General features: G+C 41.8%; 1 protein-coding gene and 1 long non-coding RNA gene across 2 annotated transcripts in view; one reads left to right on the forward strand and one right to left on the reverse strand.

Moving 5' to 3' along the window:
- Positions 1-14,080, forward strand: part of PREP (prolyl endopeptidase) — a 136,087-nt gene extending 122,007 nt beyond the window's left edge. The window contains exons 14-15 of the mRNA XM_067702459.1: positions 9,697-9,853; positions 13,341-14,080. Coding sequence (XP_067558560.1) covers positions 9,697-9,853; positions 13,341-13,635 — 452 coding nt within the window. The 3' untranslated portion in view covers positions 13,636-14,080. The remainder of the gene's footprint in view (positions 1-9,696; positions 9,854-13,340) is intronic.
- The window catches only part of LOC137204696 (uncharacterized), a 154,502-nt gene that overhangs the window by 2,548 nt on the left and 124,413 nt on the right, over positions 1-27,541 (reverse strand). The window lies entirely within an intron of this gene.

Here is a 27,541-nt window from a genome sequence, read left to right on the forward strand (position 1 = left end):
TTTTACAGAGGAGGACGCTGGGGCACTGAAGAGGTTGAGTAGCTAGTGTGATGGTGGTGCTGGGGTTGACGCTTAGCACCGTGGCTTTAGATTCTGCTCTTTTAATCTCTATGTGGCACTGCCTCTAAGTGGATTTTCCTAATTTTTGGTAGTTAATGAATTTTTACTTTTCTTTTCATCTCTCAACAGTACTTAACATTGTAATGAACATTTATAGTGGTCCTGAACTTTGCTTGCTGGGTCCTACATCCAGTGTCATTAGGATACGAGGGGCCGTTGTACAAATGGAGAAGAGCACAGATAGACTCACCCTAAAAAGCACATGTGACCATTTTTAGCTTTCCGTCCACTGTTGTCTGTCAGGGGATCTTGTCACATTCACTCCGTTTCCTTGTCTTTGAAATTTACTGACTTGTGTCAAAACCTGAATTCCTGTCCTTATTACTTCTTTACCCCAATGGAATACAGTCTTGGAAAAAACATTTTCCCAGGGAGGTAAAATATATATATGTCCAAATAATTTGTTTAAATTTGGAAAGGGTAGAGATGTGGCCGAGATGGCAAAGTAGGAAAACCCCTGAGCTCACCTCCTTCCACGGGCACACCCAAATTACAACTATTTACAGAACAACTATGTATGAGAACAACCTGAAGACTAATAGAAAAGATTTTCCACAACCAAAGATATAAAGAAGGAACCACAATGAGATGGGTAAGGAGGGGCAGATGCACAGTATAGTCAAGACCCACAACCTCGGGCAGGCAAACCACAAATGGGAGGATAATCACAATTGCTGAGTTCCTTCCCAAGGAGAGAGGGGTTTGAGACCCACATCAGGCTCCCCAGTCCAGAGGTCCTACACCAGGAAAATGAGCCCCTAGAACATCTGGCTCTGAAGGCCAGTGGGGCTTACTTTGATGAGAGCCAGAGGGCTGTGGGAAATAGAGACTCCACTCTCAAAGGGTGCACACAAAATCTCACATGCTCTGAGTCCTGGCACAGAGGCAGTCATTTGAAAGGAGCCTGGTCAGATTCCTTTGCTAACCTTGAAGAGCCTCTCAGAGGGGCAGGAGGCAACTGGGACTCCTACTGGGGACACAGGTGCTGGTGGCAGACATTTTGGGGAACTCGTTCTACCACAGGGACACTGGTGCTGACAAGCACCATTCTGGATCCTCTCTCTGGCTATTAGCGCTGCACCACCAGCAGACTGGCACCAGCTCTGGTCATGCAGAGATCAGACCTTGCCTATCAGCATGCCCAGAATAGTTGGCCCTGCCCCAACAGAAGGGCCCGTGCAGCCTACATAGGAGGCACCCCTAGAGCATGTAACTGGTCACCAGAGGGAGGTCTGCTGCTGGGCCCTACAGGATATCACCTATATTAAGGATACTTATCCAAGCTCAGAAAACATAACCAACCTACCTAATACACAGAAATAAACACAGAGAATTAGGCAAAATTAGAAGACAGAACTATGTTCTTAAACGAAGGAGCAAGCTAAAACCCCAGGAAAAGAACTAAGCAAAGTGGAGATAAGTAATCTTATCCAATAAAGAGTTCAGGTAATGATTACAAAGATGCTCAACAAACTCAGGAGAAGAATGGATGAAGACAATGAGACATTTAACAGAAAGTTGTTAGAAAATATAAAGAAGAGCCGAAAAGAGGTGAAGAATACAGTAACTGAAATAAGAAATATACTAGTAGGAATCAACAATAGATTAGATGATACAGAGGAATGGATCAGAGACCTGGAAAACAGAATAATGAAAATCATCCAAGCTGAACAGAAAAAACCATTCTAAAAAATGAGAATAGCTTAAGAGACCTCTGAGACAACATCAGGCAAACTAACATTCACATTTTAGGGGACCAAGAAGAACAGAGAGAGGGGCAGAGAACTTATCTGAATAAATAGCTGAAAACTTCCCGAACCTGGGAAAGGAAACAAACATCTAGGTTGAGGAAACACAGAGAGTCCCAAATAAGATGAACCCAAAGAGGTCCACACCCAGACACAGAGACTCTTAAAAGGAGCAAGAGAAAAGCAACTAGTTACTTATAAGGGAACTTCCCTGGCTCTAGAAGAAATGTTAAAAGGCCTTCTCTAAGTGGAAAAAAAAAGACCACAACTAGAAATATGAAAATTATGAAAGGAAAAAAAACTCATTAGTAAAGGTAAACATCAAGATAGTAGATCAGCTACTTACAAAGTCAGTAAGAAGTTTAAAAGACAAAGTAGTAAAATCATCTATATTCACAATAGTAGTTAAGTTGGTACACAAAACAAAAAGTTTTAAAATATGACATCAAAACATTAAATATGGCAGGGGGGATATAAATGCAATATTATTAGAAAGTATTCAAAGTTAAGAGATCATCAACTTAATCACAGAGATATAGAGGTGGTTACGTATGAGCCTCCTGATAACCAAAACCAAAAATCAATAGTAGATACACAAGCAAAAAAGAGAAAGTAATCCAAACATAACACTAAATATAGTCATTACATCACAAGGGAAGAGAGCAAAAAAGAAGGAACAAAAAAGAACTACAAAAACTACCAGAAAAGTTTTTTAAATGGCAGTAAGTACATACCTATCAACAATTAATTTAAACGTAAATGGACCAAACGGTCCAATCAAAAGATAGAATGGCTGAATGGATAATAAAATAAGACCCAACTATATGCTGCCTGCAAGAGACTCACTTCAGATCCAAAGACAGACACAGACTGAACGTAAGGGGATGGAAAAAGGTATTCTATGCAAATGGAAACAAAAAGGAAGCTGGGGTAGCAATACTCAGACAAAATAGATTTAGACAAAGTTTGTAACAAAACACAAGAGCATTACATGTGATAAAGGGGTCAATACAAGAAGAGGATATAACATTCATAAATATTTATGCACCCAGGAGAAAAGGGAACCCTCCTACACTGTTGGTAGGAATATAAATTGTACAACCACCATGGAGATCAGTATGGAGGTTCCTTAAAAAACTAAAATAGAACTATGATATGATCCAGCAATTACACTCCTGGGCATATGTCTGGAGAGAACCATAATTCGAAGAGATACATGCACCCCAGTGTTCACTGTGGCACTACTTACAATAGCCAAAACACAGAAGCAACCTAGTTGTCCATCGACAGAGGAATGGATAAAGACAACATGGTACATATATACAATGGAATATTACTCATCCATAAAAAATGAAATAATGCCATTTGCAGCAACATGGATGGACCTACAGATTGTCAAACAGTGCAGTAAGTCAGACAAATATCAATATGATATCGCTCATATGTGGAACCCCCAAAAAACGATACAAATGAACTTGTTTACAAAACAGAAGCAGATTCACAGATCTCAGAATCAAACTTATGGTTACCAGAGGGGAAAGGTGTGTGGTGGGGGGGATAAATTAGAAGTTTGGGATTAACAAATACACACTACTATATATAAAATAGATAATCAACAAGGACCTAATGTATAGCATAGGAAACTCTACTCATATTCTGTAATAACCTATATGGGAAAAGAATCTGAAAAAGAATGGATATATGTATATGTATAAATGAATCACTTTGCTGTACACCTGAGACACTGTAAATCAACTATAATAAAATTAAAATTTGAAAGATATTTATGCACCCAACATAGGAGCACCTAAATGTACACGGCAAATATTGACAAACATAAGGGAGAAGTCGAGAGTAAAACAGTAACAGGGAACTTTAATACTCTACTTACATCAGTGGATAGATATTCCAGACAGAAAATCATTAAGTAAATATTGGCTTTAAATGACACATTAGATCAGATGGACTTTAAGAACATTCCACCCAAAAGCAGCAGAATACACATCCTTTTCAAGTGCACATGGAACATTCTCCAGGATAGATCATGCTAAGCCACAAAACACGACTGACTAAATTTAAGAAGATTAAAGTCACATCAAGCATCTTTTCTAACCACAACAGTATAAGATGATTTAGACACTAACTACAAGAAGAAAACTGCAAAAAACAAACACATGGAGGCTAAACAATATGCTACTAAACAACGGGGGAGGGGGGTCACTGTTAAATCAAAGAGGAAACTTAAAAATACCTGGAGACAAATGAAAATGGAAACAGTGATCCAAAATCAATGGGATGCAGCCAAAGGAGTTCTAAGATGGAATTTTATAGCATTATAAGCCTGCCTCAGGAAACAAGAAAAGTCTCAATCTAACCTAACACCTAAAGTAATTAAAATAATAAAGATCAGAGCAATAATAGAGTCTAAAAAACAGAAAAGATCGATAAAACTAAGAGCTGGTTGTTTGAGAAGATAAAAAGCTAAACCTTTTACCAGACTCATCAAGAAAAACAGAGAGGGCTTCCCTGGTGGCGCAGTGGTTGAGAGTCCGCCTGCTGATGCAGGGGACACGGGTTCATGCCCTGGTCTGGGAAGATCCCACATGCCGTGGAGCGGCTGGGCCCGTGAGCCATGGCCGCTGAGCCTGCGTGTCCGGACCCTGTGCTCCGCAACGGGAGAGGCCACAACAGTGAGAGGCCCACGTACCGCAAAAAAAAAAAAAAGAAAGAAAAGAAAAACAGAGAGAGGGCCCAAAGAAAATCACAAATGAAAAAGAAGTTACATCAAACACCACAAAAATGCAAAGGATCATACGAGATTACTATGACTAATTATACACAATAAAGTGGACAATCTACAGGAAATGGATAAATTCCTAGAAACTTACAATCTCCCAAGACTGAATCAGGCAGAAATAGAAAGTATGAACAGACCAATTACCAGTAATGAAGTTGAATCAGTAATATAAAAAAAAAAAAAAAAAAAAACTCCCAGCAAATGAAAAGTCCATGACCAGATGGCTTCACAGGTGAATTCTACAGAACATTTAGAGAAGAGCTAACACATATCTTCTCAAACTCTTCTGAAAAACTGAAGAGAAAAGAGCACATCTGAACTCACTTTACAAGGCCAGCAGCATCACCCTGATACAAAAACCAGACAAAGACATCACAAAAAGAGGAAATTATAGGCCATTATCCCTGGTGAACACAGATGTGAAAATCTTCAAAGTATTAGCAAACCAAATTCAACAACACATTAAAAGGATCATACACTACGATCAAGTAGGATTTATCCCAGGGATATAAGGATGGTTCAATATCTGTAAATCAATCAGTGTGATAAGCCACATTAACAAATTGAAGAATAAAAACCATATGGTCATCTCAATAGATGTGGAAAAAGCTTTTGACAAAATTCAACATCCATTTGTGATTAAAAACTCCTAGCAAAGTGGGTATAGAGGGACATACCTCAACATAATAAAGGCCACGTATGACAAGCCCACCACTAACATCATACTCAACAGTGAAAAGCCAAAAGCATTTCCTCTAAGGTGAGGAACAAGACAAGGATGCTCACTCTCACCACTTCTATTAACATTGTATTGGGAGTCTTAGCCCCAGCAATCGGACAAGAAAAAGAAATAAAAGGAATTCAAACTGGAAACGAAGTAAAACTGCCACTGTTTGCAGATGACATACTATGTATAGAAAATCCTAAAGATGCCACCAAAGAACTAATAAATGAATTCAGTAAAGTTGCAGGATACAAAATTAATATACAGAAATCTGGATTTCTGTACCTTAAACTATCAGAAGGAGAAATTAAGAAAACAATCCCATTTAAAATTGCATCAAAAAGAATAAAATACCTAGGAATAAATCTCACCAAGGAGGTGGAAGACCTGTACACTGGAAACTGTAAGACACTGATGAAATTGAAGATGACACAAATTAAAAGATGTGCCATGCTCATGGATTTGAAGAATTAATATTGTTAAAATCACCCTACTACCCAAGGCAATGCACAAGATTCAGTGCAGTCCCTATCAAAATACCAATAGCATTTTTCACAGAACTAGAACAAATAATTCTAAAATTTATTTGGAAACACAAAAGACCCCAAATAGCCAAAACGGTCTTGAGAAAGAAGAACAAAGCTGGAGGTATCATGCTCATTGATTTCAAACTATACTACAAACTCTAGTAAGCAAAATAGTATGGTACTGGCACAAAAACAGACATATAGATCAATGCAACAGAATAGACAACCCAAAAATAAACCACACATATATGGTCAGTCTAAAACAGAGGAAGGAAGAATATACAATGGGGAAAAGACAGCCTCTTCAGTAAATGGTGTTGGGAAACCTGGACAACTCCATGCAAGAGAGTCAAACTGTACTGCTTTCTCACATCATATGTGAAAATAAACTCAAAAAAATATTTAAATGTAAGAACTGAAACCATAAAACTCTAAGAAAACACAGTACACTCTTTGACATTGGTCTTCACAAACTTCTTTTGGGTATGTCTCCTCAGGCAAGGGAAACAAAAGCAAAAAACAAATGGGACTATAACAACCTAAAAAGCTTTTGCACAGTGAAGAAAACTCAACAAAATGAAAAGACAACCTACTGAATGTGAGAAGGTATTTGCAAACAATCTATCTGATAAGAGGTTAATGTCCAAAATATCCAAAGAACCCATACAACTCAACATCAAAAACAAACTCAATTAAAAAATGAGGGCTTCCCTGGTGGCGCAGTGGTTGAGAGTCCGCCTGCCGATGCAGGGGACGTGGGTTCGTGCCCCGGTCCGGGAAGATCCCACATGCCGTGGAGTGGCTGGCCCGTGAGCCATGGCCGCTGAGCCTGCATGTCCGGAGCCTGTGCTCCGCAACAGGAGAGGCCACAGCAGTGAGAGGCCCGCGTACCGCAAAAAAAAAAAAATCAGAGCTATAATGTACAGATAACATAGGGAATATAGTCAATAATATTTAATAATTTTGTGTGATGACAGATTGTAAATAGACTTACCATGGTGATCACTTTGTGATGTATAAAAATACCGAATCACCGATTTACACCTGAGACTAATATGTTTTAAGTCAGGTATACTTCAATTTAAAAAAAGAAGAAAGAAAGAAATGGAGGGACTAACCTGGCGGTCCAGTGGTTAGGAATCTGCACTTCCACTGCCAGGGGCCTGGGTTCCATCCCTGCTCTGGTCAGGGAACTAAGATCCCACAAGTCGTGTGGCTTGTGGAAAGAAATCGAGAAAGGAGATGGAGAATATTCTTACGTACCGAATAACTACAAATTTGATTCGTTCACTCGCCAAATATTTATAGAGCACAAAGAAGTGCTTGGGCATTTTTCCAGATACTGGGCATATGTCAGCAAACGAAAGAGACAACAGCTCTGCCTTCGTGGAGCTTTTGTTCCAGTCAGAGGAGGCAGACGATATGCCCAAGGCCAGCAATGGGCCCCAGAGGCCCATGTCTGTGGCTGGGCACAGAGAGCAGGGGAAAGAGATGGGAGAGGTTAGGGGTGGGGGGAGGCCAGAGCAGGCAGGACCTCGTGGCCCATGCAGAGAGCGTGGTTTACTCTGTGAAATGAGAAGCTTTTGGGGGAGTTTTGAGCAGAGGAGTGTCATGATTTGACATGTTTTTTTTAAATCGGGATCATGCATTGATCCCGTTACTGTGTTAGGGTAGACAGAAGGGGAGGCAAGGGCAGAAAAGCAGGAGCCCAGGTAGGTGGCTTCTGTCCCAGGGAGAGAATATGGTGGCTTGGACCTGGGTGTGGCGATGGAAGTAGTGAGAAGTGGTCTGATTCTGGGCATATTTTGAATTTGAGCCAACTGAATTTGCATATGAATTAAATATGAAGTGTTAAAAAAAGAACTAAGGGTGAATCTAAAATTTTTAATGGGAAAGGACATTGAAAATACCATCTGATTTTAGTAGTGGGAGAATTGTGTTGTAACTTACTGGTTCATCCAATAAAACTCCATTTTATTTTTGGAGTTTTATATTCAGGAATTCATTTATGCCTTTTAACAAACTAGGTCCTTTAAGGGACCTTCAGAGATGGAGTTCCTCCATCAGGATGCTGAGATGCTTATTAAAAAGAACAGTTTCCAGATTCCTGCGCCTCCCACCTCTGAGTGGGAGAAAAGGATCTGCAGGGGTAGGACTCAGGTTTCAGTATCATGAATCAGCACTGAAATCAGAACTGGGGTGGGAACAGTTTTTTGTCAGAGGCAGCAAAAGTTCACATCCCTTGACTAACTCCTAGTTGTGCCAGCTTTGATCTTACTTCCTCCCAAAGCCTCCCCAACCTCCGTACTCTGGCCTACGCCCTACTTCCATAGCACCCGTATTTTCTCAACAGTAGTGATTGCCACACTATAATTGCCTGTTCACTTCTTTATCTTTCCCACTAAATTATTCACTGACATATCCCCAGGCGTAGTGCCAGGCACATGGCAGGTGTTCAATAAACATTTATTGAATTTTCCAAAAAATAAGTTTTTAAGTGTACAGAGAAGAGTATTCTTACAACAGGACAAGGAGGTGTGTCAGCATCGGTTAGAGCTCTGAGCAGGGTTTTAGGCGCTATTCTGCTTTGGGCTGTATGAGCCGTTACTGCTCACAACATTTCTGATGCCAAATGTGGGAAGGGGGGCATACCACGCCAGCCAATTCTCCAACTCTCCATACACCACCTGGGTGTCTTACACGTCAGTTCAGTTCTGACACTACCCAGAGTTAGCACAGACCCAGAAGGGTGAGGGCTCAGTCCCATAGGACTGCCGCCACTGCAGACACCAATCACAAGTTCTGGACCTCCCATACTTCTGACTCACAGCTATAAATCGGGGGTTCCCATGTCCCCCTCCCCTTTCCTTACGTTTACCAGTTTGTTATAAGGGATAGAACTCGGCAACAGTCAGATGGAAGAGATGTATAGGATAAGGTATGGGCGGCGCACGCAGAGCCTCCACACTCCCTGTTAGCGCACCACCATCCCAGCACCTCCCTGTGTTCACCACCCTAGGAGCTCCAGATTTCATTGTTTGGTGGATTTTATGGAAGTTCTATTATGCAGGCAAGATTGATTAAATCAGTAGCCGTTCATCACTAACTTGATCTCCACCCCCTCTCCTCTGCCCAGAGGTCAGGGGTGGGACCAGAAGATCCAATCCTGTAATCACATGGTTGGTTCCTTGGGCAGCCACCCCCCATCCTGAAGCTATCTGGGGACCCACCAAGACCCGTCTCATTAGCATGGACTCAGAGACGGTTGAAAGGGGTCAGTTATGAATCATGAGAGACACTCCTCTCACCCTGTCACACAGGAAATTCCAAGAGTTTTAGGAGCTCTGTTCTAGGAACTGGGGACAAAGAGTAAACAGGTATTTCTTATTGTGTCACGATATCACAGGCTAGTTTTCAGATCCTGAACAAGTTCGTTAACCTCCTGCATCACCTGTGAAAGCAGCTGGGGATGGGAGGAGGGGACACAGGTTTTACAGAAAGCCCTAGAGGTTTTCATATAATGTTCCTCCATTGAGATTCACTTTGAGGAGTAAATCTCTACTACTGATGACAATACGCACCCCTCCGATATATTGGAAGGAGGGGGAAAAGCTTGTGGGCTGTTGGGCAAGTGATTTCTGATGGTTTCTTTCTGTGCTCTTGGAAAAAAGACAACCAGGGTTCTGAAAGCATTTAAGTGTTGTTTTGTTCTGTTTTGATTTTGCTTATTACATAGATGTTTAATGATGGACCACCTCCCTTTTCTATCTTGATTTTTAGCTGCATGTGCAAATCAGCGTCCTGACCTCTTTGGTTGTGTTATTGCCCAAGTTGGAGTAATGGACATGCTGAAGTTCCATAAATACACTATTGGTCACGCCTGGACCACTGATTATGGGTGCTCAGACAACAAACAACACTTTGAATGGCTCATCAAGTAAGGTTTTAATTCATATGACATATTTGTGTTGCTAACAATTTGATACCAGAATACTGAACATAGTCAAAAGGATAAACGTTTGACTCCATGCCCTTCAATATCTCATATTTGCATGTAATTTACTGCAAAAGTAGGGCAAGTGGTGGGAATACCTGTCTTCCTGGTTTTGATCTGGTCTTTAACAAAAACAACAAACTACAAAGATGTGATGGGCAAAATTTTAAAGGTGGTCCTCCAGGATTCCTGTCCCCTGGTTCTTCAGTCAACCACTAATCTAGGTACTTCCGTGAAGGGACTTTGCGGATTAAATTAAGGTTACTAATCAGCTGACCAGGATAAGGAGATTATCCTGGATTATCGAGTGGGCCCAATCTAATGACAAACCTTAAAGGCAGAGCATTTTCTCTGGTGGGAGTTGGGGATGCAGCAGAAAGGGAGATGAGAGAGATTGGACGCATGAGGAGGACTAGAGCCACCATTGCTGGCTTTGAAACTGAAGGAAGGGGGGCTGTTCGACCTGAGATCAACCCCAACCAACAGCCATCAAAGAAACAAGGACCTCAGTCCTACAGCCACAGGGAACTGAATGCATTCTGCCAACAGCTGGAATGAGTCTGGAAGTAGATATTTTTCTAGAACTTCTTGCTAAGTGCCCAGCTAGCCAACACTTTGATTTCAGCCTTGAGAGAGCCAGAGAACCCAGTTGAGCCAAGCTAGACTTCTGACTTATAGAACTGTGAGATAAGAAATCCATGTTGTTTTTAAAAGCTGCTAAATTTGTGGTAATTTGTTAATGCAGCAATTAAAAAATAATTTTTTTAAAAAAGGTCATTATAACGTACATATATATGGGATTTCTTTTTCTAAATTAAGAAATAAAGGGCTTCCCTGGTGGCACAGTGGTTGAGAGTCCGCCTGCCGATGCAGGGGACACAGGTTCGTGCCCCGGTCCGGGAAGATCCCACGTGCCACGGAGCGGCTGGGCCCGTGGGCCGTGGCCGCTGAGCCTGCGCGTTCGGAGCCTGTGCTCCGCCAAAAAAAAAAAAAAGAAATAAGGAAATGAAGAGGAATATATGCAAGAACAGTTAAACTTTTTTTGTGCTCTCAGTATAACCACATACATTTGAAACTACAAGTTGCATTACTGAAATATTCGTATCCCTCAACACTTTGGCGATAACAGTGAGAAAATGGCAAACATTTAGATTCTCCAGACTGCAAGCTACGTTCTTTTTTGGCTCCTCACTCTCTTTACTTCCCACATGTAGGGGTTTTTGGATTTTTACCAGCAGTATTTAGGAATTACTCTTGGAATAGCACCAGCAGCCTCTGTCCCCTCTCCCCAGTCTCCTCAGTCAGTTATAAATTTTGATACAGTAATTTCTCGAGTCAGGTTTTTTTCCTTCATTTGATGTGCTTTGTATGGTTAGCTCCACTTAGAAATTCCGCTAAAATGACTTGAATTTTTTTAATTGAATACTTTTAAACTACTCAATTCTGTTCTGTAGGAGGGGGAAAGTTTAGCTTTTAAAATACACAGGTAGCCTCACTGACACATCCTGGTGAAAGCTGAATATTTGAAGAAGCCATAGTTCCAATTAACTTTAAGAAAATATGCACTTAGCGGGGGATAAGTCCCATTTAAACTCAGTTGAAAATACTGAGTTAATTGTATAATGAAGGCAACAAAATATTTGCTGGAACCTGATACTTCTGAAATTAATTTGAAAGCAAAAAAAGTTCTAAATATTTTTTCTCTCAAGATGTCTGTGATATTCCTATTTCAGACTTTATAATTTTTTAACCTAGCACCCACAGAGCTGTATTTTCCTCTTACTTGCTACTCCCAATGAACAGAGAGCTCAATCCAATATATTGAAGGGGGTCCCCCATGCCCCCCAAAATTTAAATTTCCAAGTTTGTGAATGGCTGGGAAAAATAAAGCCTAACAGACTTTTTTTCTACAGAACTTCTCAGTCTTGAATGTATAAATGTGGCACGTGAATCTTGAGGTGGGGAGAGGCATTATTAGTAGGCAGAGTTTCCAGACATGTTTTCCCATAGAACTAACCCTTATCTGGAGGACTGGGGTTGATCCAGAAATACTCTGCAATGAGAGCAGAAAACAGACCCATTGGTACCCCCATCTTATCTATTAGGAAACTAAACCCCAGAAGGTTTTAGTCTTAGCTTGGTTATCTGAGTAGAAATTTTACTATTTTTGCCTATTTACCCTCCAAAATAAAACTCTACTAAAACAGTTTAATTCATTAATACTGAACACTTTGGAAAACATGACACCCATATGGACTAAAATGTAAAGAAAAAGTATCCAGAGATGTCTTTCACTTAACTATTATCAATCGCTGTTTAATTTGATTGTACTTATGTTCTTAAAAAACCTTTTTGTTAACTGGAAACTGATCTTGTGCTTCAGAAGGTGTCTCCTCCACTAACTTTCTCACCATTGGCCAAAGGCAGTTTCTTTCTGCTGGACTGTGAGCCAGCAGGGGGTCAGCGGCTTAGGTTCCCTGGTTTCAGACAGGAAGCTAGGCCCAGAGGGGACCCGTGGTCTTCCTAAGACTGCCAAGCTGAGCTCAGAATAAAGGTTTTATAGATACTAAACAGGTAAAAAGCTGCTGTACACTGGATTTCAAGTTCTTCAACAAAAGAAAGGCTTGCACCCATTCTATTCACAATCAGTGATTTAAAAGAACAATCAGGGCTTCCCTGGTGGTGCAGTGGTTGAGAGTCCGCCTGCCGATTCAGGGGACACGGGTTCGTGCCCCGGTCCGGGAAGATCCCACATGCCGCAGAGCAGCTGGGCCCGTGAGCCATGGCCGCTGAGCCTGCGCGTCCGGAGCCTGTGCGCCGCAGTGGGAGAGGCCACAGCAGTGAGAGGCCCGCGTACCGCAAAAAAAAAAAAAAAAAAAAAAAAAGAAGCTACAAGGATATATTGTACAGCACAGGGAATATAGCCAATATTTTATAATAACTTTAAATGGAGTATAATCTATAAAAATATTGAATCACCTGAAACTAATATTGTAAATCAACTATACCTCAATTAAAATCTTTTCATGTAAAATATAAACAAAGGGACAGTCAGTCCACTTTGTAGCTGCGAAAAAGTTAGTCTGAAGAATATGAAAATATTCACCTCAAGACAGTCAGTATGTACATACTTTGGTTTGTTTCAACAGCCCTGTTTCTTTCTTACACAGGCTTCCAAAGTGGGAGCGAAGTAAACGACACAGCTCCCCAGCTTCCAATAGCCCTGGCCAGTCGCAGCCTAAACGGTGAGGTGATGTAACTTAGTCTGCAGTGGTCACCCATGGACCACTTGGCTGCAGTCCTCACTGCTGGTGACGGTAGGCAGGTAGACGACGCAAGTCACTATGCCCACTGGTCCCCGTGATTATCCTAGTGGACACACAACTCTCATTTTGATATCCGGCCTCATGAAAGTGCCTTTGCCTTTCAGATATTCTCCACTGCACAACGTGAGGCTACCAGAGGCAGACGACATTCAGTACCCATCCATGCTTCTCCTCACTGCGGACCATGACGACCGCGTGGTCCCGCTTCATTCCCTGAAATTCATTGCCACCCTTCAGTACCTGGTGGGCCGCAGTCGGAAGCAGAACAATCCCCTGCTTATCCACGTGGACACCAAGGCGGGCCACGGGGCTGGGAAGCCCACGGCCAAAGTAATAGAAGAAGTGTCAGACATGTTTGCATTCATAGCGCGCTGCCTGAACATCGACTGGATTCAGTAAATGGCATTTCCCACTGCCTCTGACCGCTGCGGAAAACCTCAAGGGCTCTCACACCATTAAAACCGAGAAACCACTGGGCGTAATGCCTCCCCACACGAACACTGTTCCTGCACTCGCGGACTGCAGCTGAACAGAACTGCCGTGGGAATTTTATCTTTTCTAGGCTTCTCCTTTTTAGCAGGCCCTTGGCGTTTCTTTTTCCACCCTGTGCAGGCACATATTTTAAAAGGAACAAAAGGCATGTTCGGATAAATAGCTAATGGCAGCCAACACATTGTGAATTTTAGATTGCTGAATTCAGAGTCATGGTCAGGCATACTTCATATAGAGCACCTCAGTGAAATTTGCTTCTATAACTATAACCAATACACCTTTACATAAATGTGAGACTTGTTCTCCTGAAAAAGACTTCTTTGCCACAATAATAAATGTTATTTAAGAATGAGAGGCTTTATTTCCGGTTCCTTTGTGTTGAGGAGCAACCCCAGAAGCGCAGTCATTCTGCACTGCGTCCTGTCATTTGTCTGCGGGAATAAGCAATGAAGTCATAGACTGTAAGCGCTGCACGGAGGCGGAGCGCGTCCATCTAGCTCCCTTGTTTATGGTGAGGAAGCTATTGGGGTGGCTTACTGTCTTACGTATTAACCACGCAGCCAGCTGATCGTATCGTCAGGGGCTCTTTTGGTTTGGATGCCTCCTAAAAATCAGTGGACCCGAAGCTTCAGATTACTCACCTATTTGTCTGTCTGTCAATTTGGTTACAAAGTAATTGTGGAAAATAGAGTACCTGGGATTCTAAAACTAAGAGACCACATGAGTGAACTCTCCAAATTTATCTTACAATTAGAAATTTCAGCATTTGCCAAGCAGTTCTTCCCCCCATAGACCACTTCCTGGAAATAAAAATAGTCATACTTTAAAAAGTGTGTCTCCCCAGCCTGAAATCTTTAAGAGGAAAATATATCATTCCTCAAACTTGTCCATAAGAAAAAAAAAAATTAAGGCATTTGGTTTAACATTGCATGAAATACTATTCCTTTGGGTATCAGTTTGGGAGGTGGTGATCTAATTTATGAGAAAAAAGCAGCTGCTTCTTTGTCTTGCTTCAGGAGATATCACAAAAATTACTATTTTGTATAAAGTATTTTAACCTTAAAAAATTAGTTTAAGGGCTTCCCTGGTGGCACAGCGGTCAGGGAAGATCCCACATGCCGCAGAGTGGCTGGGCCCGTGAGCCATGGCCGCTGAGCCTGCGCGTCTGGAGCCTGTGCTCTGCGACGGGAGAGGCCACAACGGTGACAGGCCCACATACCAAAGGAAAAAAAAAAAAAATTAAAAGATTACTTCATTAATCTAATAGCTTGTTCTTTCCCAGGTAAGTGCTATTTTCCAAATCATACATGTTTGTGCTTCTCTTGAGATCTCTACCTCTCAAATTGTGGTCTAAAGTTAGACACACTATTTTCTGTCCAGCTTATCACTACATACAAGCTCAGTTGAAAGGTAGATACATGGTTTGGCTCTTCTCTTCTACAGTTATGTTTTCTCTCACTGTTTAAATAAGCACTGTATATAATGCAGCTGTCATGGAACATAGGATTCATTATGAGCCCCTCCACCCAATCCCTGGAGAAAAAGTATGCCACTAGCTAGCAGTGCATGCGGGGGTTGACATCATCACCATCTACCTGGAGAGATGCTAACACTAGCTAACTGCCATGTAACTGCTGACCAGCATGACAGGAAGGAAAAAAATGTATTTGTATAGATAAGGCAAAGGCAGCCTTTATCCTAGACCAGCTGGGTCATTTGAGGTGCAGACAGCCGAGTTGTACCCATTCAGTCCAGAGCATTTGCAAGTTTGCACAGAATCCGGCTACACTTTCCCACTGAGGTTTTCTGCTTAGCAGCAGAAAGTGGAAGTATAGTGTGTAGAGTCTCAGCTTCAAGAGAAATCAGGACCAGGTTCAAATCCCAACTGTCAATTAGTAACTGGTGATTATGGGGAATAAACAAGCTAATATACTTACACGCGCCTAGCATATAATTGGACTCCAATTGGGAGTTTTCTTTCCCAAGCTAATTTTCATATCGAGATTTTAGCTGGACAACTGAGCGCACAGACTGAAGGTAGCTTTTTTACACCTTAAACATTGGATGACTTAGAGGTTGGGCTCCTCCCCAGATCTCAGAGTGTCTTTCTTACTAGATGCCACCCTCCTCTGTATCCTGTGCTCTGCCCCTGTGCTCTGTCTTACGTTGCTCTCTGGTGTTCTGAGGAAAAAAGCTGCATGTGGTGGCCAGGTGGTCTAACTGCCTTGTCACAGGGCCTTGCAAACACGCCACAGAGCATTTGCTACCTTAGTAAGATAAAGTCACATTTATGATGTTTAATATGTACACACCTGGAATATTGTAAAACTTTGCAGTTAGTCATGTTTCCTAATACTCCCACTAAAGCTTAGGCAGTTACACCCAAATGGTGCTGCCAGTATGGAAGGTTACATTTCAGCTAAGAAAGTCTGTCACTAAATTCTCCATATTTATCAGATAATTTTACCAGCCTCAGGGATTTCCCTGGGCAGACTGCCTAGCCAGTACCCAGAAGGCTTACAGAGTCTCAAAGATGAGTTAAGGCCAGACTGGAAAGCTGTAAGGGGGGCTGTAAAAAAGGCGAAGGTCAGACTATAAGGGGGTAGTCAGGAAGGCCAGTGGGATGAGGGCTGAGGCCAATGAATAAGGACCATTTAGCTGTATTTTGCATCCATTCATATTCTAGGGGCTTGGGAGTGCAAAGAGAAAAAGTCCTGCCCTGATGAAGCTGAGACTCCAGGGGGAGGAAACAGGCGATAAACTATGTCCTCGGTCCCCTGTGCTCTAAGCTTTCTGTGTGTGTGGATATGTTTGTCCTCAAGCAACCTTATAAACCATGTGCTACCCTTATCCCCATTTGGCAAAGGCCCAAGTTCACCAGCCAGGAAGGAAGCAGGTAGGGCAGTTAACCCTGGCAGGACCCTGGAGACGGCACTCTTAACCCACTAGTCTAGTAAGACAAAAGAGCAAGAGGCTTCCCATTCAAGATGGCGACTAGGAAGGTCCTGAACTTACCTCCTCTCATGGACACAGCTAATTGACAGCTGCATACAGAACAATGCGCTTTGAAAGAAACCCAAAAACTAGATGAGCAACTCCTACACATGAGGTGAAAGAGAAGAAACCCACATGGAACCGGGTCGAAGAGGCTGAGACACAATCTCACGATACACCCCACCCCTGACACAGCCACCCACAGTCAGGAGGGAACCCACAACTCCGAGCTTCTCCATGAGGAGCAAAGGGTTTGGACTTCACATCTGACACCCCAGCTTTTAAGACTTGCATCTAAGAGACGAGCCTCCAAAATATTTAGCTTTGAAAGCCAACAGGGCTTGCATCCCACCAAGATATAGCAAACAAACGATTTTTTAAATTTGTTTTGTTTTTTTCTCTAGTCACACTTTTAAAGAAAAGTTTAATATATTAAAAAAATACCTCACACCAGTCAGAATGGCCATCAACAAAAAGTCTACAAATAATAAATGCTGGAGAAGGTGTGAAGAAAAGGGAACCCTCCTACACTGTTGGTGGGAATGTAAATTGGTGCAGCTACTATGGAAAACAGTATGGAGGTTCCTTAAACCAAAAATAGAGCTACCATGTGATCCTACAATCCCACTCCTGGGCATCTATCCAGAAAAGACAAAAACTCTAATTTGAAAAGAAACATGCACCCCAATGTTCATAGTAGCACTATTTACAATAGCCAAGACATGGAAGCAACCTAAATGTCTGACAGATGAATGGATAAAGATGTGTTGTGTATACACACACACCACACACACACACACACACAGGAATGTTACTAAACCATAAAGAAGAATGCCATTTGCAGCAACATGGATTGACCTAGAGATTACCATAAGCCAGACAGTGAAGTAAGCCAGACAGAGAGAAATACCACATAATATCACTTATACATGGAAACTTCGAAAGAAAAAAAGAGACAGATGAACTTATTTACAAAACAGAAAGAGATTCCCAGACATAGAAAACAAACTTACTGTTATCAAAGGGGAAGGAGGGGAGGGGAGAGAGGGATAAATTAGAAGGTTGAGATTAACATATGCACACTACTATATATAAAATAGATAAACAACAAGGACCTACTGTATAGCACAGGGAACTATACTCAATATTTTTCAATAAGCTATAAGGGCAAAGAATCTGAAAAGGAACATGTATATGTATGTATGTATAACTGAATCACTGTTCTGTACACCTGAAACTAACATGACATTGTAAATCAACTATACTTCAATTAAATAATTAAAAATTTTTTTAAAGATCTACATAGGGACTTCCCTGGTGGTCTAATGGTAAAGAATCCGCCTTCCAATTCAGGGGACACAGGTTCAATCCCTGGTCGGGGAACTAAGATCCCACATGCTGCGGGGCAACTAAGCCCTGGGGTCACAGCTACTGAGCTCTTGCGCCTCAATGAGAGAGCCCATGTGCCACAAACTACAGAGCCCACGCTCCCTGGAGCCCACACGCCACAACTAGAGAGAAAACCCGCATGCCACAGCTAGAGAGAAGCCTGCGTGCCTCAACAAAGACCCAACGCAGCCAAAAAAATAAAATTAAAAAAATAAAAAAGATCTACTTAGTAAGTTTCAAATATACAATACAGTATTATTAACTATAGTCACCATACTGTACACTACACCCCCAGAACTTATTTATAACTGGAAGTCTGTACCTTTGACCACCTTCAATTTAACCACCCAAAAAACAGTTCTTAAAAGGGCTCAAGCAGACTCATCTGGCTACCCCCCAGGGTCCAGCAGAGAGTCCTCTGCCTGAAAAGTGCCCAGTCTTTCTGTGAAAGACACCTACCTGCTCATCTTAAAGCTTTGGTCCGAGGGGCAAGATTCTAACTGAACACACATCTAGAAGCCTACGGAAACACCCTCCAAAGTCCACAGAGGCTGGTGGGGCCATATTCGCAGTCTCCCTCCACTAATATCTCCCAGAAAGACCTTGGTCACTAATATCTCCCAGAAAGACCTTGTGCACACACCTAGTGCCCTGGTTTCTGTGACACCCACTGATCACGTGGCTCTAGTGGCCAGTGGGTCCTGTAGGGCTGTAGCAAATGGACAAACAGTTCTTAACTGGCTAACCACCCCAGGGCATAGCACAGAGACAGCAGACTGAAATGCACCCCCAGACTTCCTGTGAAAGAGACCTATTAGCTTATCTTCATAGCTGTGGCCTGAGAAGCAGACTCTTAACTAAACACATCTAAGGGCTGATTATAATCCTCTCCAGAGATCACGGAGGCCAGTGGGTGTCATCCTCACACTCTCCCTCTGTCCTGCCCGACATCACCAGCATCTCCAGGAAAAGAGCTTGTGTATACGTGTGGTGCCCCAACTTTTGTGGCTGTGCTACGTCACTTGATAGCCTGAGTCTGGTGGCCAGCGAGGCCTGTTTTCTTGTGTTTATGGGACAGCTGCAAACAAAGAAACTTCTTAACTAGCTATTACCTCAGGGCTCAGTGCAAAGAGAGCAGACAGAAATGCCCATCTGCCCCTGAAAGAGCTATATTTGCACATTTGAAAAGCTGCTGCCTGAGGGCCTAGCTTCCAATTAGCCTGCACCTAGGTGCTGACTGAGATCCACCCTCTTTGGGACACCAACAGGTCTTTGCACACCCTCAACTACCAGAAGCCACTAAGAATAAAGCAGGCTGCTTGAACAATCACAAAGATTTGAGACAACCAAGAGCTAGAGCAGGGTGGAACAATAAGGTTCACCTCCTACACAAGGCTGCTTCTTTAAGACTGGGAGAGGTGACTGTTTCAGCTAATGCATAGAAAAATAACACAGACTGTCAAGGAAAATGAATAAACAAAAGGAATATGTTCCAAACAAAAGAACAAGATAAAACCTCAGAAAAACCCTTAATGAAACAGAGATAAGTGAAAATTTACCTAGTAAAGAGTTCAAAGATACAATCATAAAGATGCTCACCAAATATATACGCACCCAACATAGTATTTGCCTTATGTATTGAGGTGCTCCTAACAGCCATAAAAGGGGAAACTGAGAGTAACACAATGATAGTGGGGCACTTTAACAACCTGCTTTCACCAATGGACACATCAGACAGAAAAATCAATAAGGAAACACAGGCCTTAAATGACATATTAAGCCAGATGGACTTAATTGATATTTATAGAGCATACATTCCCAAAGCAGCAGAATACATATTCTTCTTAAGCGGACACAGAACATTCTCCAGGACAGATCAAATATTGGGTCACAAATCAAGCCTCAGTAAATTTAAGAAAACTGAAATCATATCAAGGATCTTTTCGGACCAAAACACTATGAGATTAGAAATAAATTACAGGAAAAAGAATGTAAAAAACACAAACACGTGGAGACTAAAACAATATATTACTAAACAACCAATGGATCACCAAAGAAATCAAAGAGAAAATCAAAAAATACCTAGAGACAAATGAAAATGAAACATAATGATCCAAAATCTATGGGACACAGCAAAAGCAGTTCTAGTAAGGAAGTTTATAGCAATACAATATTATCTCAGGAAACAAGAAAAATCTCAAAGAAACAAGCTAACCTTATACCTAAAGAAACTAGAGAAAGAAGAACAAACAAAACCCAAAGTTAGTGGAAGGAAAGAAATCATAACGATCAGAGTGGAAATAAATGAAATAGAGATGCAGAAAACAATAGAAAAGATAAGTGAAACGAAAAGCTGGTTCTTTGAAAAGATAAACAAAATTCACAAACCTTTATCCAGGCTCATCAAGAAAAAAAAGGGAGAGGGCTCAAATCAATAAAGTCAGAAATGAAAAAGGAGAAGTTACAACTGACACCACAGGAATAAAAAGGATCATAAGAGACTACTACAAGCAACCCTGCACAAATTCTTAGAAACGTACAACGTTCCAAGACTAAACCAGGAAGAAATAGAAAGCAAGAAGAGACCAATCACAAGTACTGAAATTGAAACTGTGATTTAAAAACTTCCAACAGGGACTTCCCTGGTGGTGCAATGGTTAACAATCCACCGGCCAATTCAGGGTACACGGGTTCAAGCCCTGGTCCAGGAAGATCCCACACGCTGCGAAGCAACTAAGCCCGTGTGCCACAGATATCTGAGCCTGCACTCTAGAGCCCATGAGCCACAACTACCGAGCCTACATGCCACGATTACTGAAGCCTGCACACCTAGAGCCCATGCTCTGCAACAAGAGAAGCCACCACAATGAGAAGCCCATGCACCTCAACAAAGAGTAGCCCCCACTCAACACAATTAGAGAAAGCCTGCGGGCAGCAATGAAGACCCAACGCAGCCAAAAATGAACAAATAAATAAAATTGATTCTTTAAAAAAAAATTGGAAAAATTTTTTAAAAATAAAAACTTCCAACAAACAAGAGTCCAGGACCAGATGGCTTCACAGGTGATATTTATCAAACATTTAGAGAAGAGCTAACACACGTCCTTCTGAAACTCTTCTAAAACACTGCAGAGGGGGGCTTCCCTGGTGGCACAGTGGTTAAGAATCCACCTGCCAATGCAGGAGACCCGTGTTTGAGCCCTGATCCGGGAAGATCCCACATGCCGCGGAGCAACTAAGCCTGTGCACCACAACTACTGAGCCTGCTCTCTAGAGCCCATGCTCTGCAACAAGAGAAGCCACCACAGTGAGAAGCCTGTGCACTGCAACAAAGAGTGGCCCGTGCTCGCCGCAACTAGAGAAAGCCTGCACGCAGCAACGAAGACCCAATGCAGCCAAAAATAAGTAAATAAATAAATTTATTTTAAAAAAAAAAACAACTGCAGAGGAAGGAACACTCCCAAACTCATTCTATGAGGCCACTATCACCCTGATACCAAAAGCAGACAAAGATACCACAAAAAAAAGAAAATTACAGGCCAATATCACTGAGGAACATAGATGCAAAAATCCTCAAAAACTACTAGCAAACCAAATCCAACAATACATTAAAAGGACCATACACCATGATCAAGTGAGATTTACCCCAGGGATGCAAGGATTTTTCAATATCCGTAAACCAATCAGTGTGATACACCACATTAGCAAATTGAAGAATAAAAACCATATGATCATCTCAATAGATGCAGGAAAAGCTTTTGGCAAAGTTCAACACCAATTTATGATAAAAACTCTCCAGAAAGTGGGAATAGAGGGAACATACCCCAACATAATAAAGGCCATATACGACAAACCCACAGCCAACATCATTCTCAATGGTGAAAAGCTGAAAGTATTTCCTCTAAAGATCAGGAACAAGACAAGGGTGTCCACTCTCACCATCTTTTTTTTTTTTTTTTTTGGCTGAGTTGGGTCTTTGTTGCTGCACGCAGACTTTCTCCAGTTGTGGCAAGCAGGGACTACTCTTTGTTGTGGTGCGCAGGCTCATTGTAGCGGTTTCTCTTGTTGCACAGCACAGGCTCTAGACATGCACGCTTCAGTAGTTGTGGTGCGGGCTCAGTAGTTGTGGCTCACGGGCGCTAGAGCACAGGTTCAGTAGTTGTGATTCATGGGCTTAGCTGCTCCATGGCATGTGGAATCTTCCTGGACCAGGGCGCAAACCCGTGTTCCCTGTATTGGCAGGTGGGTTCTTAACCACTGAGCCACCAGGGAAGTCCCATCACCACTTTCATTCAACATAGTTTTGGAAGTCCTAGCCACAGTAATCAGAGAAGAAAAAGAAATAAAAGGAATCCAAATTGGAAAGGAAGAAGTAAAACTATCACCTTTTACAGATGATATGATAGTATACATACAAAATCCTCAAGATGCTACCAGAAAACTACTAGAGCTCATCAATGAATTCAGTAAAGTTGTGATATACAAAATTAATACACAGAAAATCTTTTGCATTCCTATACCCTAAAAATGAAAGATCAGAAAGAGAAATTAAGGAAACAATCCCATTTACCATTGCATCAAAGAGAATAAAATACCTAGGAATAAACATACCTAAGGAAGCAAAAGACCTGGACTCAGAAAACTATAAGACACTGATGAAAGAAATTGAAGATGACACAAACAGATGGATAGATATACCATGTTCTTGGATCAGAATACTCAATATTGTGAAAATGACTATATTACCCAAAGCAATACATAGGTTCAATGCAATCCCTATCAAACTACCAATGGCATTTTTCACAAACTAGAACAAAAAAATTTTACCATTTATATGGGAACACAAAAGACCCCGAATAGCCAACCAATCTTGAGAAAGAAAAATGCAGCTGGAGTAATCGGGCTCCCTGACTTCACACTATATTACAAATCTACAGTAATCAAAACAGTATGGTAGTGGCACAAAAACAGAAATATAGATCAATGGAACAGGAGAGAAACTCCAGAACTAAACTCAAAAAAGGTTAAAGATCTAAATGTAAGACTGAATATTATAAAACTGTTAGAGGAAAACATAGGCGGAACACTCTCTGACATAAATAGCAGCAATATCTCTTTGGAGCCACCTCCTAATGAAAATAAAAACAAAAATAAATAAATGGGACCTAATGAAACTTAAAAGCTTTTGCACATCAAAGGAAACCATAAACAAAACGAAAAGTCAACCTACAGAATGGGAGACAATATTTGCAAATGATGCAACTGACAACGGCTTGATTTCCAAAATATACAAACAACTCATGCAATTCAATATCAAAAAACCATACAACTCAATCAAAAAATGGGCAGAAGATCTAAATAGACACTTCTCCAAAGAAGACATACAGATGGCCAAAAAGCATACGAAAATTGCTCAACATCACTAATTATCAGAAATGTAAATCAAAACTACAATGAGGTTATCACCTCACACTGGTCAGAATGGCCATCATCAAAAAGTGTACAAACAGGGAGACCTTCAAGATGGCGGAGGAGTAAGACGTGGAGATCACCTTCCTCCCCACAAATACATCAGAAATACATCTACATGTGTAACAACTCCTACAGAACACCTACTGAATGCTGACGGAAGACCTCAGACACCCCCAAAGGCAGGAAACTCCCCCACGTACCTGGGTACGGCAAAAGAAAAAAGACAAGACAGAGACAAAAAAATAGGGACAGGACCTGCACCTCTGGGAGGGAGCTGTGAAGGAGGAAAAGTTTCCACACACTAGGAAGTCCCTTCACTGGAGGAGACGGGTGGGGGGGGGGGCGGTGGCGGGGGAGAAGCTTCAGAGCCACAGAGGAGAGCACAGCAATAGGGGTGCAGAGGGCAAAGCAGACAGATTCCTGCACAGAGGATCGGTGCCGACCAGCACTCACCAGCCCGGGAGGCCTGTCTGCTCACCCACTGGGGTGGGTGGGGGTTGGGAGCTGAGGCTCAGGCTTGGGAGGTCAGAGCCCAGGGAGAGGACTGGGGTTGGCTGCGTGAACACAGCCTGAAGGGGGCTAGTGCACCACAGCTAGCCGGGAGGGAGTCGGGGAAAAAATCTGGACCTGCCTAAGAGGCAAGACAACATTGTTTCGGGGTGCATAAGAGGATTCAGAGGACTGCCTAAACAAGTTCCAGAGACAGGCGTGAGCCGCAGCTATGAGCTCAGGCCCCAGAGATGGGCATGAAACACTAAGGCTGCTGCTGCAGACCCCAAGAAGCCTGTGTGCAAGCACAGGTCACTATCCACACATCCCCTCCCGGGAGCCTGTGCAGCCCGCCACTGCCAGGGTCCCGTGATCCAGGGAAAGCTTCCCCTGGAGAACACACGGCGCGCCTCAGGCTGGTGCAACGTCACGCCGGCCTCTGCCACTGCAGGCTCACCCCGCATTCCGTACCCCTCCCGCCCCTCGGCCTGAGTGAGCCAGAGCCCCCCTAATCAGCTGCTCCTTTAACCCCATCCTGTCTGAGCGAAGAACAGACGCCCTCAGGCAACCTACACGTAGAGGTGGGGCCAATCCAAAGCTGAACCCCAGGAGCTGTGAGAACAAAGAAGAGAAAGGGAAAACCCACCCAGCAGCCTCAGGAGCAGCGGATTAAATCTCCACAATCACCTTGATGTACCCTGCATCTCTGGAATACATGAATAGACAACAAATCATCCCAAAATTGAGGCAGTGGACTTTGGGAACAACTGTAGACCTGGGGTCTGCTCTCTCCATCTAATTTGTTTCTGATCTTATGTTTATCTTAGTTTAGTATTTAGAATTTAGTATCATTGGTAGATTTCTTTATTAATTTGGTTGCTCTCTTCCTTTTTCATTTTTTTAATGTACAGATATATATTTTTTTCCTTTTTCTCATTTTTTGAGTGTGTATGTGTACGCTTCTTGTATGATTTTTGTCTGTATAGCACTGCTTTACCATTTCTCCTAGGGTTCTGTCTGTCCATTTTATGTTTGTTTTCTGTATAGTTTTTAGTGCTTTCTATTGTTGGTGGATTTGTTTTTTGATTTGGTTGCTCTCTTATTTCTTTTTCTTTTTATTACGTTTTAATCTTTTTATTTTTAATAATTTTTTTTATTTTAATAACTTTTTCTTTTTTTTTTTTTTCTCCCTTTTCTTCTGAGCCGTGTGGCTGACAGGGTCTTGGTGCTCCGGCCAGGTGTCAGGCCTGTGCCTCTGAGGTGGGAGAGCTGAGTTCAAGAAATTGGTCCACCAGAGACCTCCCGGCTCCACGTAGTATCAAACAGTGAAAGCTCTCCAAGAGATCTCCATCTCAATGCTAAGAACAAGCTCCACTCAACGACCAGCAAGTTACATGCTGGACACCCTATGCCAAACAACTAGCAAGTCAGGAACACAACCCCACCCATTAGCAGAGAGACTGCCTAAAATCATAATAAGTCCACAGACACCCCAAAACACACCACCGGACATGGTCCTGCCCACCAGAAAGACAAGATCCAGCCTCATCCTCCAGAACACAGGCACCAGTCTCCTCCACCAGGAAGCCTACACAACCCACTGAACCAACTTTAGCCACTGGGGGCAGACACCAAAAACAACAGGAATTATGAACCTGCAACCTGCGCAAAGGAGACCCCAAACACAGTAAGATAAGCAAAATGAGAAGACAGAGAAACACACAGCAGATGAAGGAGCAAGGTAAAAACCCAGCAGACCAAACAAATGAAGAGGAAATAGGCAGTCTACCTGAAAAAGAATTCAGAGTAATGACAGTAAAGATGATCCAAAATCTTGGAAATAGAACAGAGAAACTACAAGAAACGTTTAACAAGGACCTAGAAGAACTGAAGAGCAAACAAACAATGATGAACAACACAATAGATGAAATTAAAAATTCTCTAGAAGTAATCAAGAGCAGAATAACTGAGGCAGAAGAACAGACAAGTGACCTGGAAGATAAAACAGTGGAAATAATTACTAAGGAGCAGAATAAAGAAAAAAGAATGAAAAGAATTAAGGATAGTCTCAGAGACCTCTGGGACAACATTAAATGCACCAATATTCGAATTATAGGGGTCCCAGAAGAAGAAGAGAAAAAGAAAGGGACTGAGAAAATATTTGAAGAGAATATAGTTGAAAACTTCCCTAACATGGGAGAGGAAATAGTCAATCAAGTCCAGGAAGCTCAGAGTCCCATACAGGAGAAATCCAAGGAGAAACACGCCAAGACACATATTAATCAAACTATCAAAAATTAAACACAAAGAAAAAAATATTAAAAGCAGCAAGGGAAAAGCAACAAATAACATACAAGGGAATCCCCATAAGGTAAGAGCTGATCTTTCAGCAGAAACTCTGCAAGCCAGAAGGGTGTAGCAGGACATATTTAAAGGGATGAAAGGGCAGAACGTACAACCAAGATTACTCTACCCAGCAAGGATCTCATTCAGATTTGACGGAGAAATTAAAAGCTTTACAGACAAGCAAAAGCTAAGAGAAATCAGCACCACCAAAACAGCTTTACAACAAATGCTAAAGGAAATCTCTAGGCAGGATACACAAGAGAAGGAAAAGACCTATGATAACAAACCCAAAAGAATTAAGAAAATGGTAATAGGAACATACATATCAATAATTACCTTAAATGTAAATGGATTAATTGCTCCAACCAAAAGACACAGACTGGCTGAATGGATATAAAAACAAGACCCATATATATGCTGTCTACAAGAGACCCACTTCAGACCTAGGGACACATATAGACTGAAAGTGAGGGGATGGAAAAAGATATTCCATGCAAATGGAAATCAAAGAAAGCTGGAGTACCAATTCTCATATCACACAAAATAGACTTTAAAATAAAGACTATTACGAGACAAAGGACACTACCTAATGATCAAAGATGAATCCAAGAAGATACAACAATTGTAAATATTTATGCACCCAACATAGCAGCACCTCAATACATAAGGCAAATGATAACAGCCATAAAAGGGGAAATCGACAGTAACACAATCATAGTAGAGGACTTTAACACCCCACTTTCACCAATGGACAGATCATCCAAAATGAAAAAAATAAGGAAACACAAGCTTGAATGACACATTAAACAAGATGAACTTAATTGATATTTATAGGACATTCCATCCAAAAACAACAGAATACACTTTTTTCTCAAGTGCTCATGGAACATCCTCCAGGATAGATCATATCTTGAGTTACCAATCAAGCCTTGGTAAACTTAAGAAAACTGAAATTGTATCAAGTATCTTTTCCAACCACTACAATATTAGCCTAGGTATCAATTACGGAAAAAAATCTGTAAAAAATACAAACACATGGAGGCTAAACAATACACTACTAAATAACCAAGAGATCACTGAAGAAATCAAAGAGGAAATCAAAAAATACCTAGAAGCAAATGAC

The sequence above is a fragment of the Pseudorca crassidens genome, chromosome 13, assembly GCF_039906515.1.
Source record: "Pseudorca crassidens isolate mPseCra1 chromosome 13, mPseCra1.hap1, whole genome shotgun sequence".
NCBI classification, from domain to species: Eukaryota; Metazoa; Chordata; class Mammalia; order Artiodactyla; family Delphinidae; genus Pseudorca; species Pseudorca crassidens.